This window comes from Lycium barbarum, chromosome 12, assembly GCF_019175385.1.
Source record: "Lycium barbarum isolate Lr01 chromosome 12, ASM1917538v2, whole genome shotgun sequence".
NCBI lineage: Eukaryota > Viridiplantae > Streptophyta > Magnoliopsida > Solanales > Solanaceae > Lycium > Lycium barbarum.
Genome location: NC_083348.1, coordinates 70,467,750 through 70,484,955, shown reverse-complemented (window position 1 = coordinate 70,484,955; position 17,206 = coordinate 70,467,750). Strand labels below are relative to the sequence as shown.

At 40.3% G+C, this 17,206-nt stretch overlaps 1 protein-coding gene and 1 pseudogene across 1 annotated transcript in view; one reads left to right on the top strand and one right to left on the bottom strand.

Annotated features, from left to right (window-relative positions):
• Nucleotides 1–2,055: 2,055 nt before the first annotated feature.
• On the top strand, nt 2,056–6,712 carry LOC132625138 (rust resistance kinase Lr10-like; annotated as a pseudogene).
• Nucleotides 6,713–7,975: 1,263 nt separating this feature from the next.
• The window catches only part of LOC132625133 (nibrin homolog), a 65,956-nt gene continuing 56,725 nt past the window's right edge, over nt 7,976–17,206 (bottom strand). Inside the window, 7 exon segments of the mRNA XM_060339952.1 lie at nt 7,976–8,285; nt 9,000–9,130; nt 11,233–11,290; nt 11,375–11,477; nt 11,565–11,626; nt 11,982–12,487; nt 13,654–13,822. Coding sequence (XP_060195935.1) covers nt 11,237–11,290; nt 11,375–11,477; nt 11,565–11,626; nt 11,982–12,487; nt 13,654–13,822 — 894 coding nt within the window. The 3' untranslated portion in view covers nt 7,976–8,285; nt 9,000–9,130; nt 11,233–11,236.

The following is a 17,206-nucleotide window of genomic DNA, read 5'->3' as shown; positions in this document are numbered from 1 at the left end:
CAGTAGGCTTGTACTCAGAATCTGTGGTCTAGCTGTTGCGTTTAGCCTTAGATCAGTTAGGGTATAATGAAGTCAATTCAACAAGCCTCGTATAGGATTGGCGGAATGAGTTCTTGGACTACCTCAATCAAGGAAAGTTATCGGAAGTATCAAAGGCTTCAAGGGCTTTGCAAACAAAGGCAACCCGTTGTAGCGTCATTGGTGGTCTGCTTCACTGCAGGTGTTTTTTCGCCCCGATGGCAAGGTGCATAGGACCTGAGGAGTCGTATTTTGTCGTGCGGGAATTGCACGAGGGGATCTGCGATAACCATTCTAGTATGGATTCGCTCTCAAGAAGCTGCTCTGGGTTGGGTATTATTAGCCTCGAATGGAAGAGGATGCCAAGACGTTTATTCGAACGTGTAACAAGTGCCAGCAGTACGCTTAAATATTGCATCAGCCCGGTGCAGAGTTGCACCCGGTTATTTCCCCTGGCCGTTCATAAAATGGGGGATGGACATAGTAGGGTCGTTACCAGCAGGTCCTAGTCAGGTACGATTCATACTAATGGTAATAGATTACTTCTTTAAATGGGTCGAGGCTGCAGCTTACAAGAAGATAAGAGAGAAAGAAGTAATTGATTTCATTTAGAATCACGTAATCTGTCGGTTCGAAATTCTGAAGGAAATCACTTGTGATAATGGCCCACAATTTATTGGACCCAAAATCACAAGTTTCCTTGAGGAGTTGAGCATCAAAAGGATCACTTCTTCCCCTTACTATATGAGTGAAAATGGTCAGGCGGAGTCAACAAATAGGACCGTTGTCCTAAATCTGAAGAAGAAGTTAGAAGATACCAAAAAAGCATGGCTTTCAAAGTTACCGGAGGTGCTATGGGCATATAGAACCACGACGAAATCCAGCACTGGTGAAACTCCTTTCTCCTTGGTGTACAGAGCGAAGGCATTGATCCAGGTGGAAGTTGAAGCTCCTAGCCCCCGGTAGGATTGGGCACAAGAACAGGCTAACTCTGAGGCAATGTTGGTTTAGTTGGATCTATTGGAGAAGCACAGAGACCTCACGTACGTCCAGATGATGGCTCAAAAGCAGTGGATGGAGCGATACTATAATTGTCGCACCAACTTCCGTCATTTCAAGCTCAGCAACTTGGTACTACGGAAGGTCACTCAAAGTACTCGAGATGCAAATGCTGGAAAACTATGTCCGAACTGGAAAGGCCCGTACAAGGTGAATTGTATTACCGAAAAAGGCTCGTATAAGCTTGAGGATGCAGACGGAAAGGAAGTCCCAGTAATTGGAATGTAAGTTTCCTCAAAAGATATTATGCTTAGCCGAGGAACTGTGGCTGGTGGTGTTGCACTCTTTTTCCCTTTGTCATGTTTTTGTCCCAATTGAGTTTTTCCGGCAAGGTTTTTAACGAGGCAGTACCGTTTGGTCGTCATTAGATTTTCTCGGGGGCATCATTCAATGTCTGGAATCTCATTCTTTGCTTCCAAACATTGGGGGGCTACATATATATATATATATATATATATATATAAGATGAAGTATATTAATACTGGGGACTGCTCGGTTGAAATGTCTACATGTATTCGGAATTTTATAGAAATGGAATTTTCTTACTTTGAAATAAGGTGTTCATATTCCTTGCCATGTTAAGCAGTTCATATTCCTTTCTATGTTAAGCAGTGACTTTCTTTGCCATGTTAAAACCCGGATCCTTCAGAAAAAAGGGCTAGTTGCACCCTAAGTCTCCGGAGCAAAATCAAATAGATCGGCCCGGTCTTTGACGTAACGACAACATATATATATATATATATATATATATATATATATATATATATATATATATATATATATATATATATATATATATATATATATATATGTTTATATATGTATATGTATAAAGGGGGTGCAAGAATAAAAGTGTGAAGCAAAATTAAAACTTCATAATATACAGAGGCTCGAAGGCAGAGAAAAAGGCATAAAGAGGCATGCAAGCCTCGGAGTAAAAAAAAAAAAAAAAGGCATGAGCACGCAGGCCCGTCTAGATTTTGGGGAATCAAGAGAAAGATGGCTCGCCTTCGTCAGGAGTAGAGGCACCCTTATCCTCGCTATCAGAACTACTATCCTCAGACGTCCTCAGTTTTGCCATAACAGATTCGGCAGCCGATATATATATATATATATATATATATATATATAGGGGGTGCAAGAATAAAAGTGTGTATATATATAAAGGGGGTGCAAGAATAAAAGTGTGAAGCAAAATTAAAACTTCATAATATACAGAGGCTCGAAGGCAGAGAAAAAGGCATAAAGAGGCATGCAAGCTTCGGAGTAAAAAAAAAAAAGCATGAGCACGCAGGCCCGTCCAGATTTTGGGGAATCAGGAGAAAGATGGCTCGCCTTCATCAGGAGTAGAGGCACCCTTATCCTCGCTATCAGAACTACTGTCCTCAGACGTCCTCAGTTTTGCCATAACAGATTCGGCAGCCGCAAAGTCCACCTCAGCATCTATCAAAGCTTCTTCCAAGTCCACTTTCTTGTCCAAGGCCACCTGGAAAGCATCCCACCGGCACTTCAAGATTGCAAGATCACGCATCAGGTTAATCTTTTGGTCCTGGACGGCCTAGCGTCGTTGCATGCTATCCCACTTTGCCCTAAGACGGGCTTGCGTCGCTTCGAAACTCCTGTGTCGTCCCCGAAGGACCTCCATTTCATTCGACAGATGGACGACACGCACCTGAAGGTTTTGGAGGTCGAAGTCTTTGGCCTGCAGGGTTTTCATCTCTTCTTCCAGTCGGTGTTTGGTCTCGTGGACACTCAAATGAAGGGAATGCTTCAGAGATTCAGATTCACAGCATCGCACTTAGAGTGTCTGGACTTCTCGATACAATTGGTGGTTTTCCCCACCTCGGCTATGGCGGAGGTGGTAGAGGTATGGCATGCGAGGATCTGGTTGGCAAGCTGGTGAAGCAAGATTTTTAGGTTTTGTCCATCAGATTGTAGTTGAGCAGTAGAGGCTTCACCAGATCTGCTGGTACTGCAATGCAATAATGAAGGATCGAGGCCCGCATGGATCAAGGGATTGTCGGGGACACTTTTCCAGTAAGGAATGCCTGGACCTGCTATCTCAGGGATTGAGGGTTCCTCTTCGTCACCTTTGATATTAATCACACCTTGGCTATCCTGCACTTCCCGGCAAGCCTCAATAATGTGACATCGGGTCCTCACACGAGAGCCTATCCCTTCAACCTGGGTTCCGACAATTCTCTAGGGGATCCAGACTCTGCGTTTGCAACTTCTGGTATAACGAGTAGTGGTCAAGATGTTAGAAAGAGTCGTGGCGCTGGAAGGAATATTTTGAGCTGAAGATCTTCGGACAAAAATCCCTGTCTACATCCAGAGGGGATCCGTTAGGGGAGGAAAGAAAATATGAAAAAATGCTATCAAATTTAGATCTAGAAGCTTACCATAGTTTTTTCCCCTCCACCATGCAGCAGTTAAATTTTTCCAGTACTGGTTATTCCCGCAATGCCTCTCAGCAATTCCAAGATCCAGTCAAACATTCCCTACACGAACTTCGAAGCAACGGGGGTGGCTGTAAGAATTGAAGAGGTTATGTGAGGACAAGCGAAGAAAATGAGGAGAAAAGAGGCTTGAAAACTTACGTGTGTAACTCCATGTCTCTAGAAAAGGGTCCAGAGATGGATGGTGGAGAAGATCTGTTTGTATCATAATGAACCGGTCCCACCAACCTCAGTAAAAATTGTACTCGGCACTGGTAATTAGACCGCGAGACCCCCAGGGATACAAGTGGATCATTCCATCCCGGAACAGTCGATGGGAGTAAAGCTGCATCAGATGATCGATAGAGAAGGTAAGCCAGGCACAGTCAATGAGGTTCTGGATACAGTAGACGGTTCTCCATAATTAGGAAGCGAGTTGGCACAAGAAAACCTGGTACCGACGGCAGAAGGCCTAGATCAAATCTGGGACCGACAGTTCGAATCCGATGGTGAAAGGGTAAGTATGGACCATGGTGAATCCCTCAACATGTTGAGTCATTCTGCCCTCAGGGCCGACTACGAGGGTTATGACCTCGGAACCCCAGTTGCAGTCGGCATAAACTTTGGGAAGGTCATCAGCGGTGATTAAAGATTTGATCTCCCCCACTGATTCGTGACGGGTGTCAATACGGAAATCACCCCTATACGCGCAGTCAATAGGCAGGATTTTAGTAGTAAGGGACCCAAGATCAAGTTCTAAAGTGATATCAGGAGCATTCTCATTCGGGGAATTACCAGCTGAACTATATGAAGAAGGGGTCGAGTTCGCTGGGCTTGGCGGAAGCGATGCCATGATAAAGGTTTTATTTTGGTATAATGGCAAAGAAAGGTTTGAGACTTTATTGAAAAGAGGTTGAACTTTGTTGAAGGAAGGAAAATATTCTGATGGGATTTAGGAAAAGTTCTGGGTTTTTATAAGGCTTCTGCAGGGGATATGGAATGTCAATTGTTGCTTCCATTAATCTACGTCGTTTGACGTTTCGGTCAAGACATTATCATGTTCCAAATTCCCGCATAATCGGAGCAGGTTCAAAACTCTTCCACTTCCAGGGAAAACCTGTTCGAATCCCGAAAAATAGGGGAACTAACTATATTGGGTAAAATATAAAAGATCCAGCTGTACCAGTGTGGTTGAGACACGTAGCACGAAGGATGAGACTTCGGATGAGTCAGCATCATAGCCACCGCGGGAAGATTTATGGTACCGGAAGAAGCTGCAGGTCCGGTGTAACGCGCAGCTTCTCCGGACCTGAGTGGCCTAACGGTCATCCGTTACTTCATAGCTGGTGCGTTACAAGTTCAATATTATTACGATTTTATGACCCTTTTTATTGTACATTATTATCATGCCTTTAAGGCTTATTATGAGCAGGGGCGTGACACATGGAATATGTTCCCCTAGCTCTAAGTATATATAGAGGAGGTAATTCCTATTGTAAGACACGAGATTCAAGTTAATACACACAGTTCTTACTCTCACATTTCTGTACACTTTATATTCTTGCTATTGATTTACTAAGCTCCGGAGTCAAGGCTCATCGATAACCAGAGGAGTCTAACCTCGGATAAGCATCCATAATCCAAGATCTCTCTCTCTCTCTCTCTCTTTATCTTATTTGCATCTATTTATAATATTTAGATACGAGCATCTTAATCTTAAATGTTACTCTGATCTACGTGTCCCTGACCATGTCTACAAATTCAACTATACCGTTTTACAGGTAACCAGTAGCTTGGCTGCTATGCACCCGTCAGGATCATAAAGGTGAATTTGCTATGAGATATAATCAATTTCTTCAACAACTAAGTGAACAGACGAGGGAAGCTCGAGGATGGTATCTTTTTAACTATTACGTTGTAGTTCAAAGCCAGGATACCCACAATGTTTTTGTTGATGACTGAGTTTGAATGGGAAATGAAGGCATTTGTCGATGTACGATGGGATTGAAGGCTTTTTGCAAACACAAAACAATTTCATGCCAATCAGATATAATTACTCCAACATAAAGAGAATGACCAGAGGGTTCAAAGAAAAATTAGGTGAGGGAGGCTATGGCAGTGTATATAAAGGAAAGCTTCGGAGTGGACGAAATGTAGCAGTGAAGATGTTGAGCAAGCCTAAAACTGGTGGTCAAGATTTCATCAATGAAGGCTTACCATTGGAAGGATTAATCATGTCAATGTGGTCGGACTCGTAGGGTATTGTGTGGAGAGAAGAAAGCGTGCTCTTGTATACAACTTCATGCCTAATGGATCGCTTGATAAGTACATTAGTCAAGAAGGAAGGCCTCTGTTAAGTTGGCATAGGCAGTACGACATTGTTCTTGGAGTGGCTCAAGGAATCGAATATTTGCATCGAGGCTGTGACGTACGAATTTTGCACTTTGACATCAAGCCACACAACATTCTTCTGGATGAGAATTTCATTCCAAAGATTTCTGACTTTGGGCTTGCGAAATTATATCCAACAAATAATAGCATTGTGACTCTCACAGCTGCTCGTGGAACTATTGGATATGTAGCGCCTGAGTTGATTAATAGGATCATTGGTGCAATCTCTTATAAAGTTGACGTTTATAGTTTTGGAATGCTGCTAATGGAAATGCTTGACTTGAAAAGAAATGTAGTTGCCGATGAAGACAATTCTAGCCCGTATTTTCCTTCTTGGGTTTATGATAAGCTCAACAAGGGCAATGAGATGGTGGATGAAGAAGCAAATGATGATGAAAAGACGATGGCTAGAAAGATGGCTTTAGTTGCGTTATGGTGCATACAAACAAATCCGGTACAACGCCCTTCAATGAGTAAAGCAGTAGAAATGCTTGAAGGTGAAGGTGAAGTTTAAGTTCTAGAAGTACCTCCTCAACCTCTTCAATCTCAACCAATTGCTCTGTTTCATCGGATGGAGAGTTCCATGACATTTTCGTCCGATTCAATGGCTTTGTTAGAAAATTCTGTTGATAATCCCGTTGAATTAGATAAATGCCATGATTGATTCATAGTTGATGTAATGTTTATGTGAGATGACAAATATAGCCGAACTGACACGTTTCGGAACTGAGACATTATCATTACCATTTTACTAGTTATGCAAAGGGCAGTTGTAGTGAATGACTGTCCACTTTATCACAGAGAAATTTTCATTCCTTTTCTGCATTTGCTGGTAAATGTATAGTCTATTACCTGATGCAAAACCCAGATAACAACGTTATATTAGATAACGGCCTTACAACAGAAATCTTCGACTGATAATGAGCCATTTCAGCGCCTTATTATGATCCAAATAATGAACAACTATTAGCTGCCATTTTGATAAAAAGGAATTCTTTATTTCCATTCTTCTCTCCTTTTTAAAATTAATCTATGTATGAATATGAAAAGAGGGGAGAAAACTTGAGGACATTTGTCAAGCTCTCATTTTCAAGTAATAATGGTCAAGCAAGTCGGGGCAAAGTACTGTTAGGAGATCTCCTCCATTGCCTAAGCAATGGAACTAATATGAAGCTAGAGTGTGCTCTTTTGGTCTGAAATGGTTCATTGAAAGAAGACATATTTGGGTTGGTGATAGGGAAGGTCGATTTTTTACTGCTAGCAAGCTGCATTTTAAGTGAATGGACTATATACCATGGAGAATTGCCACTGTTGTCAAGGAAATATAGATACTTGTCAACAAAAATGCCTTGATCATCAATATTGCTGCAGGGAGGCAAATCATATGGCAGATAATTAAGACTCACTCAATTATTTATCAAAGGAGGTACATACTTTCCTTCATTTGACACAAATCCAAACCGGTTGAGGAAGGAATCTAGTGCTACTATTCAAGGCCAACCAACATTTCCTTTTGCCACTTTTGTCGTGCTACTAGTAGTTCTATCAAATTCTATTAGGCCATTTTTCGAGTTTGGTATGTCGAAATCACATGTAGCTTGAGTTTTGAGTTTGGTACTCAAAAGCGAGACAAATCAAACACTACGCTCTTCCCTTGATGCCTTCCTCTAGACAAGGTTGAAGCGTTATAACAGCTTATCGTCCAAATTGATTGAAAAACATGTCATGACAGTTGGGTGGAGAGCCAGATCAAACCAACATTCCTAAGAGTGTAGTTAAATTTGGCCATGTTATAGGGCAACAAAGATGCATGGGACTGGTTAAATCATACTCCTTGAACACTGCTTTTCCTTTTTCTTTCCTCTCCAGTAACATCCAGTATTCCTCAAAGCATCACTACTGGACAGAGAGCTGAAAATACATTCTAATGTTCCTGGGCATGTGCACAGATAACCGATTTTAGTACCCCCCCCCCCCCCCCCCCCCCCTCTATTAGGTATAGACTAAGATCATAGATTTTTGTAAGTTTAAACAATACATAATCAACTTTCAGACCTACAGAACTTAAGTTGAAGAAATCTGATTCGGACTTTACAAATTTCAAACATACGGGTCAAGACAACTTGGAAGCAAGCAAACTTCAGATATTTTGCATCCTCCTAAATTAAAAGTCATGTCCCAAACTTCAGAAAAAATTAGTTTCAAGAATGACGCGATACAATAGCTCAACACATATGATCCTGAAAACAAAGATGACTTTCCCATCTCATACAATGGGAAAAGAAAAGAGAGTCTTATCTACAGTGTTCGCTAAGAAAGTAGCAATACCAACAAAATGTCTCAGTTGTTCGAACAAGTACATTTGCATATCTCTGGTATCTGGAAACACAAAATTGGTATGTTAGCATTCCATGAATAAATCATGCAGCTAACATAATATATGCATTGATCATAACAATTGCAGAGAACATTTTTTTTTTTTTTTGAGAAAGCAATTGCAGCAAACAATTTTGGTGTTATGGAGAGCCTAGATGGGCAGTTATCAAGTAAACTTGAGGCAATTTCATCAAAACTCAAACTAACATAAAACCTTCTCTTTTCTTAGAAATTTGACAACTCGGCCACAATAACATCTCTGCATAAATGCAGCTTGCTCATCTGATGTACTTCATACTCCTGTCTTTACTAAAATTATTCCCCTTAAATCAGGCAGATATAAGCTAAGCTTTGATCTTATACTTCTTTTTATTTTTAGGTGGTAAGGATTTTTGGGCCAAGTATAACACCAAAATGCAGCCATATTTGTTACCAAAACCCAATAAATCTGTTTCCACCATCAGAAAAATTAAACAGCTTAAAAAATGCTTGACCATTGGGTCAACACTTTTCTCCCTTCAATTCACTTCTCCTTGCTTTTACTTGGTCTCACAAATACCAAGCAAGTCAAAACAGGTTTGCTAATCTCATACTGAATAATAGGGAAGGTTATGTAATTATACTATTTATAGCAACAGTAGGGATATACTTCAAGAACCATTGGCTAAACAGAAACCTTTCTATATAAGTAGGTTGATCCTAGTTCTGGGAACTCACATTGTAGGCAGCTAATCATCATGCATGTAAAATCACAGTTGAGCCAATTCCAGTCTTGTTGCTTGAAAGTGTAGAAGCCATGAGAATGATCAGATAATTGATCCTCTATAAAGCTCTTCAGTTCACTAACCCTAAAACACTAAAATGATCAAACACACACCATATGTATATGTAACAAAAGAAATTATGAAGCTTAACAAAATCCACATGGGAAACATTGTCTTCTCCCGAGCAAGTTATCAAATCATTCATATTCCAAATTGTAGCCACTACTATTGTTAGGTATCCCAAAAGAAAACTCCAAAGGATTATATTAGTTTCAAATTGTTGCTTATGTGGGGAAGCAGCCGAGACAGTAGGGCATCTGTTTTTACATTGCAGAATTACTGATCAGCTATGGAAGATTTGTATCAATCTCAGAGGCACGTCTTGGACAATGCCTAGCAAGATTGTTGACACTCTTTCTAGCTGGGAGGAGGCTGGGATTGGGGCAAGGAATAGAGGCTACTGGAGGATCATTCCAGCTTGCATATGGTGGACAATCAAGCAAGACTGTATGTTACTATTTTGTTTTTGGTGTACAAAGAATCCCTATGTAGATGCAGAATCAATCTTAGAAGTTCTTGACTCATGTTAGGATTTTACTTTCTTAGCTTCTTAGTTTTCTTTTTTCTTTTGTAAAGGGGTTTTCAGTACTACCTAAGTACTGGTCTATAATACAAAGTTGTTACCTGTTCAAAAAAAAAAACTCCAAAGGAATTATTTTAACAATAAAGCCAAAAATTAATATAGGAAAGGGATTGACAAGAATGATCAAAAAGAGTCACACCAACACCAGAGGTGGAAAGGGGCGCGCCTCTCCCTAGTAAACCAACCATGAGGAAAGATCTAGTGCTTTTCACCTTTCAGTTTATGGATGAGTGCTCTTGGAGTGGCTGGCCTAGCCCTGAACAGCCTATGACTTCATTTCTCAGGAAATTCGCAGACGGAAGATCCTGAATTTAAGATTTTCTACACCAAAAATATTCTCCTTTGCTAATTTGTGTCGCTAGTCAAGTGCTCACCTCCAAAAAACTTAAAGGCCAAAAAATGCAAGTGGATTCAAACCCATTTACAGAGGAAGAAGTTGTTGATGAACACAAGCAATTTGATGGGGATAAGGCCCCGGCACCTGATGGATTCAACATGTCCTTTCAAAAATGTCGGTCCGCTGTCAGGAATGATGATATAAATGAAAACATGTGCACTTTTTTATCAGGCACATTCAACAGGAGCTTCACTGCTATATAGCTCTCATTCCTAAGAAGAAAGGGGCAATGGAGATTAAGACTTTAGACCTATTAGCCTCTTGGTAGCATTTACACTCATCGCAAAGGTTCTTGCTGAAAGATTCAAGACAAATGATAAGCAAACTCATTTCAGGTGCAACCAAAATGCTTTCATTAAAGGTGGACAGATTGTAGACGCGTCATTAATTGCAGATGAATGTCTTTACTACTTGAGAAAGGGGAAGGCTGGAGTAATATGCAAGTTTGATTTGGAAAAGGCGTTTGATCATGTAAACTGGTCTTTCATATTGAAAGTCATGAGACTTATAAACTTAATGCTTAAGAGACCTGAAGTTGGCTGGATTATACGGTTTTGCATTTCTGGTATAGATGGCAGAGAATCTGGTTGACTAATGTTCTTTATGCTGATTAACAATTACTTCATCAAAAAAAAAAAAAAGTTCTTTATGCTGATGACACACTTCTTATATCTGATGCTGACAGAAATCAACGCCTGCACTAAACAGCTACTATGCTTGCAGTCAATGCTATTTCTGGTCCCCAAAAATGATAATGCTGTTTATATGCCTCTGCCGTACATCAAAGATGCCAGGCTGCGTCAGCAAATTGATTCATACCAACAGTTTAAGTGTTTTACACTTAAATAAAAGCACCAAGAAGGTGCTGTCAAAAGAATCTACAATCTGCCCAAATGAAAAAAAAAAAACCCTTTCCATACTTACAGGGATACAATAAGATCTACAACAGCTTAATCATCACTAACAAAGTTCTATTTGCACCAAAAATAAAACACAAGTAATCAATATATTTTGATCTTCTGAATAGTATTTCCTCTATCTTCGAAGCACCAAGCGTTTTGCTCTCTCTACAAAGCACAAAGCAGCATGTGCTTTCCAGACTGTGGAAAAGAAGGTATAGTTCTTCAGCTCTGTAAAGAAACTTACCATATTATCTACGAGCAAACAACCCATGCAGGGAACCAGCAACACCACGTCGTCTTCCCTATGATATAGAAATAGAAGCACTCGGTTAAGAGATATATTTGCTTCGAATTTTAGCTACAATAATACAAATCATATTACTGACCTTTTCACTGTTAAACAGGTCCTCGGCAACAGCTTCCATCTGTTTTCTTTTTTTCTCTTCTTTAATGGATTCAGCAATATCCTCATTCTTACACTCAGATTCTCTGCCACCATGATCACGGATCAACATCGATGGAATATAATACGCCATAAAGACTATAAAAAAAACAGAGATCGACTTAGGTGCTTACTGATATGGATACTTGGAGAACGGAACGAAGATTTCAAAGCTATTCTGGGGTGGAGCATTTGCCTACAAAATTAGGTCACAAGAACAACAAACATTAGCATTTAAAGTGTAATATATTAATCAAATCCACTGACCAAAGAAGAAGAGCAACCAAACCTAAAGTGACGTCGTATCAATTTAATATTGCAATTCATGGACAGAACTTAATGTACTTCACAGAAGCAATAAAGTTACAGAGAACTTTAGAAAGCAATTTTTTTAATAAGGACCTTCACTGCTGGCTGAACTCTGATGCTGATTGAACTCTAACATGTCAGCAATAAAGGTAAAGTATGTTGAAGAAGAAAGTGAAGTGGGAAGAAATTTTCGTTCTCTGGTATGAATATATTTCATATAAGACATTGTAATGGATACGAACCTTACGGAAGCGCTTAAAGTTTGTAACTCCACCTTTTGTTGAAGAAGAGACTGGTAATGACATGATAGAATCTTTAACAATCAAATCTTGGCTATATATGATGTCTAACTTCCCATTTTCCCGCTCATCAGTGATATCTTCTTTTGCCAGTGTATTATCACTTTTGACACCTAAGCGCCTGATGTAACTACCTTCAGGGTCATGGATGGTAGCATCATCATGTGGTATGTGATCTCCATCATGTTTATCAGGTTTTGTTGAACTGGGAGATGTGTCCCTCATGGATACATTATCACTAGGTATAACTATTTGAACAGAACACTTATCTTCGTTATAATATTCAACAGATTCTAATTTGTGTGTAGAAGTTGTTCTCTTGCTGTCATGCTCTGAAGTATCTATTGAACAGACAGCAGCAGCAATGTGATCTGATTTTGCACTTTCTGTTTCTGCATCTGAGTCTGCAACCAGTGTCTCATCTGTGGAGCATGAAGATGTAACGAGCACTGCAGAGGACAATTAATTAGATAAAATTGGCAGAGAACATAGATTCATAACAATGCACGTCTTATCAGAACTGGGTTGTACCAAAATGCCCTGATAAAGACTCCAATGAATTTTCACATCTTTTGTAACCTTTTTGCATCTTCTTAATGCCTTTTATGATATATCCTAATTACTTGATAAAAAATTATCACATTGCGGTTGCTGTCTGCGTACACTTTACCCTCCCCAGACCCCACATTGTGGGATTCAACTGGGTATGTTGCTGTTGTTGTACTTGATAAAAAATGAATTCTGCTCATGTACTTCTTGAAGTCAGAAAAGTAAAATAAGCTATTCACACGTTAAAAACATTTCACAGTTCCATTGTACAAGCAATTTTCTGTGTGTAAGAAACTTCTTGGATCCATTTTGAGCAACTGATATAAAGCAGGGATTTTGCAAATAGTAAAGTATTACAAAACTTATTCTGACAAGAAAACTGCTGATTTCTGTTTATTATGTCCAAGCCTAAAGACGCTATCAGCTTCAAGATCAATGACCAATTACAATGCTCATGCGTAACGAGTTTCTATCTAGCTAAAGGGGATCGGTAAGTCACACTTATAATGAATCCCCCTCTAGTCAAAAATCTACTCAGGCTGCATAAAAAGAGGTGGTGTAAGATTTTGTGAAAAGTTTAATTGCACGATTAGTTGACCTTATCAACTTATCTAAAGCCACACTCTTAAACCTCTGGGCTAGTCTAACCAGCAATTTTTATAAGCTTTTGCACAACATTAGGCACAGTGATAAAAGGATCTGATCCTTGACCACATCAAATGATCATGAGGTTATACCCAAGCTAGTCAATGGTTCATAATCTGTTTAACATGCTTCAAAATGGTGATCCTCTGTAAAATAGTGGTCAATGCCTGAGCATGTAATTTGTAAATTCTATACATATCATGTTTTGCAGTTTGAATCTGCTGGTAAGAGTTTCAAACCAAAAATTGAGAGGGGGAGAGGACTGAGGAGGAGGGGGGCAAGGGTTGGGAAGGAGCCAAGATAACATGAGCGCGCAAAGAAAGACAGGAATGGAGAAAATAGAATGCATGTACATAGAAAGCCGATTGACATGTCAAGTGCAAAGGAAAAGACATAAATCCTAAAGTTAAACTACACTCACCCGGTGGGGATGTGATTAGAGAAGGATCCAGATATCCAGAAAGAACCGCAGAAACCAGATCTATCTCACTCACTGAAGGCAAGGAACTATGGTTAGAAAAACACTTAAAGCTGCTTGATCCTGCTGGAACTACACATACCAGACGATCATTTCCATCTTTTTCCAAGGCCTAAAAGTAGATGAAATGAGCCAGTAAGTTTAAACAGTAATACTTATAATCTTTTGTGGCTCAACACTAAATAGTATGTATCTTGCACACAAAACCATGACCAAACATCTATAGTCTCGATAATTTGCACCTTGAATGCCAAAACCATAATCACCCATGGAAACCCCACCCCATGAAAAAGGAAAAAGAAAGAGAAGTTGAAACTTGGCATGAAATCACAAAGAAGTAATTGCATATCAAAAATTCCTGATAACTGGGACAATGTGAGCAGATCTAAAAAATGCTCCCAGACACAGATTCCCAGGTAAGCAAAATAGATCCAGATCTGATTCTCTCTCCTCAAACCACCATCGCAGCCCTCACTCCAGCATGACTCCAGCTCTCTCTCTCCTCCATAGCCTCCATCTACAGCTTTTTCTCGTTCTTTTTGCTTTCTCTCCTCCAAATCTTTTCAGATCTACCCTCTGTCAGTGCCGGAAAATAACTGGTGACATCGGCGACCTCTGACAGTGCCGGATAAATTTTCCGGCGACCTGTCAGTGCCGGAAAAAACTCCGGCGACCTGAGTTGCTGCCGGCAGAATCACCGGTGACATCTGACCGTGCCGGGGACCACATCAATCAACATAAAACTCCTTCAGTGGTCATTTCAGTCTCTTCAGTGACTTCCATTAGAAACATGCAGGGCTCACACCTTTTTTTCATCAGTGGGGATAAATCCTTTGAACTCAGGAATACGGGGGATAAATATTATAACTGGTTTTCATTAATAGAAAGGGGCAAGAGATATACAAGCAAGATCAATATGGATATTCAGAACCTGAGATGGGTGTGCGAAGCGCTTATTCAAGCATCAAAAGGTACTGGTCGACTATATAGAAGGTGGGGTAAAAAACAACAACACAATCTTTTCAGAGTTTACCAAAACTTCAATGTTTATGGTAGATTTGTTCGCATAGAGGTTTGGCATGGTTCATCTAAAGCAGCAGTGATAATCCCTGAGATCAGCCTCAATAGTGGATGGTCAGATATTGCGAAGAAAATCCTTCGATTTCTGAAAGAATTCAGCGAAGCAGAGCCACTGCTTCCTCCTCCCCCATTGACAAAATCTTATCGTGCAGCTGCTAGCATTGACAGATGGCCAGAAATAAGTCAAGGAACCAACAAAGGAGAATTGAATGAAAAACATCCTCTGCACAGAAGCTTGGTTGGCACCTTCAATGATCCATTTCATCACAGTCCCAATCCCGAAACTATTCAGAAATGGTTCATTAGTAGATGGAGAGTTACTGCTGGCCTCAAAGTCATACCTTTAGACCACAATCAGTTCCTCTTTGAGCTTCCTTCCAGGCAAGAGGCAATAAGGGTACAGGCAGGGAATTGGTTCTGGAACGGAAGACATCTTTCTTTATCTTGGTGGTCGCATGACATTTTCTCATTGCAATCTGGTAACTGCTCAGAAAACATATGGTTGAAAGTTTTTGGAATTCCCCTAAATGCTTGGTCAATGGACACTTTTGAACATATAGGGGCTCGTTGCGGGGGTTATATCGGTGTTGATGAAGATACGAAGAACAGAACCCACCTGATCTGGGCTCGTATCTGCGTCAAAAAATCAGCTATGAAGTTTCCGGCAAGTTTGAATTTTGAATTTGATGATAGGATCTTCGAATGGCCAATAATTAAGGAAATCCAATCTTTTTCTTTACATGCTGGTCCTTCAACTGGTTTGCCCGAGGTTGGTAATAAGAGGGGATCAAATTCTCTCTCAGTTCCACGTGCTAATACCATTAATGATTCACGTGACACACGTGTGGAAGAACCTGTGGAGAAAAGAAGGAATTCGAAGGATTTAAACACAAATGGGCCGGCCTTATTCTCTTCTAATAGTCAGGGTAGTAAGAAACACTACAAAGGGAGAACTTCATTAGCTTTGAACAGCGGTTACTACACTAAAGGCCCACTTACAAGCAAACACTTCAAGCAACACAAAAAGAAGCAAGTGTGGAGATCATCTGTACCAAAGCTGGACCCATGCTGCTTCAGAGCATCATCTTCCTTGAATGTTTCATTCTCTTTTGATCCTTTTGAACTAGAAATTCAAGCTTCTAGTCTCAGGGATTTAGAACTCATGGAGGGGACACTGTCCGAGCCTGAAGCAGATGATGAAGCGGTTCACGCAGGACACTCGATGGACCCACATATACCCAAACCGATATTCTCAGCACTGTCAGTTTCAAATGAATCTGACTCCGGTATCTCATCTCGTCCTACAACAGTTTTCTTCCTTTGCCTTGGTATGATCCATAAATTCAAACTGTTGATATCCCTGATGTGGTAGAAACCTCAAAATGGACGAAGTTGACAATGATGAAGGCTTGCAAAGTGTTGGGGGTAAATGTTGCTGGGTTTGAACATGAACTTCTGGGAATTATTCTGAGAATAGAGGAAAAAAGGAAAGTGCAGATTCTTGAGCAAAAAAATTAAACAGGAGAATTAAAGAAAGGGAAAAGCAAAGCAGTTACTGAACTTAAAAGATTGGATTGGGGTCTCCAGGACGGGAGTGGGAAGAAAGAGAGGGGCAGGTCTCACAAGGCTCATTCCAGATGAGAGTTAAAACACTCAGCTGGAATGTGCAGGGTCTCAACAATAAAGACAAGAGAAGCACTTTGAAATCTCTTATTCACAAGTGGGGAGTTGATATTATTTGCCTGCAGGAAACCAAAATAGAGACATGGAATCCATCTCTAATCAGGCAAATTTGGGGAAACATATGGATCTCTTGGGCAGAAGTCAAAGCAATTGGTACCAAAGGAGGGATATTAATAATGTGGGACAAAAGAGCTTGGAAATGTGTTGATTTTGAAGCATGAGCCTTTTCTTTATCATGTAGATTTGAAAGTCTTGCTGAGGATTTCAAATGGGTTTTTACTAGTGTTTATGGGCCTCATACCAATCCAGAAAGGGAGGATCTTTGGCTCGAGTTAGCATCTATCAGGGGATTGTGGTCTGACCTATGGGTCATAGGAGGGGATTTCAATGTGTGCAGATTTGTGGGGGAAAGATTGAACTGCGTTAGAAGATCAAGGGCGATGCTGGGCTTCTCTAACACTATTCTAGACCTGGATTTGATTGACCCTCCACTTCAGGGAGCACAATTTACCTGGTCAAGAGGGGAGGAGTCTCTCCAAGCCTCTAGAATTGACAGGTTCCTTATCTCAACAGAATGGAGTGAGATGTTCAATACTATCAAACAGTACCCCTTGCCTAGAGTTTTTTCTGATCATAAACCAATTATCCTGGAAAGTGGAGATTGGGAGACCACACCTTCTTATTTCAAATTTGAAAACATGTGGCTTCAAGCTGAGGGTTTCATGGACATGAT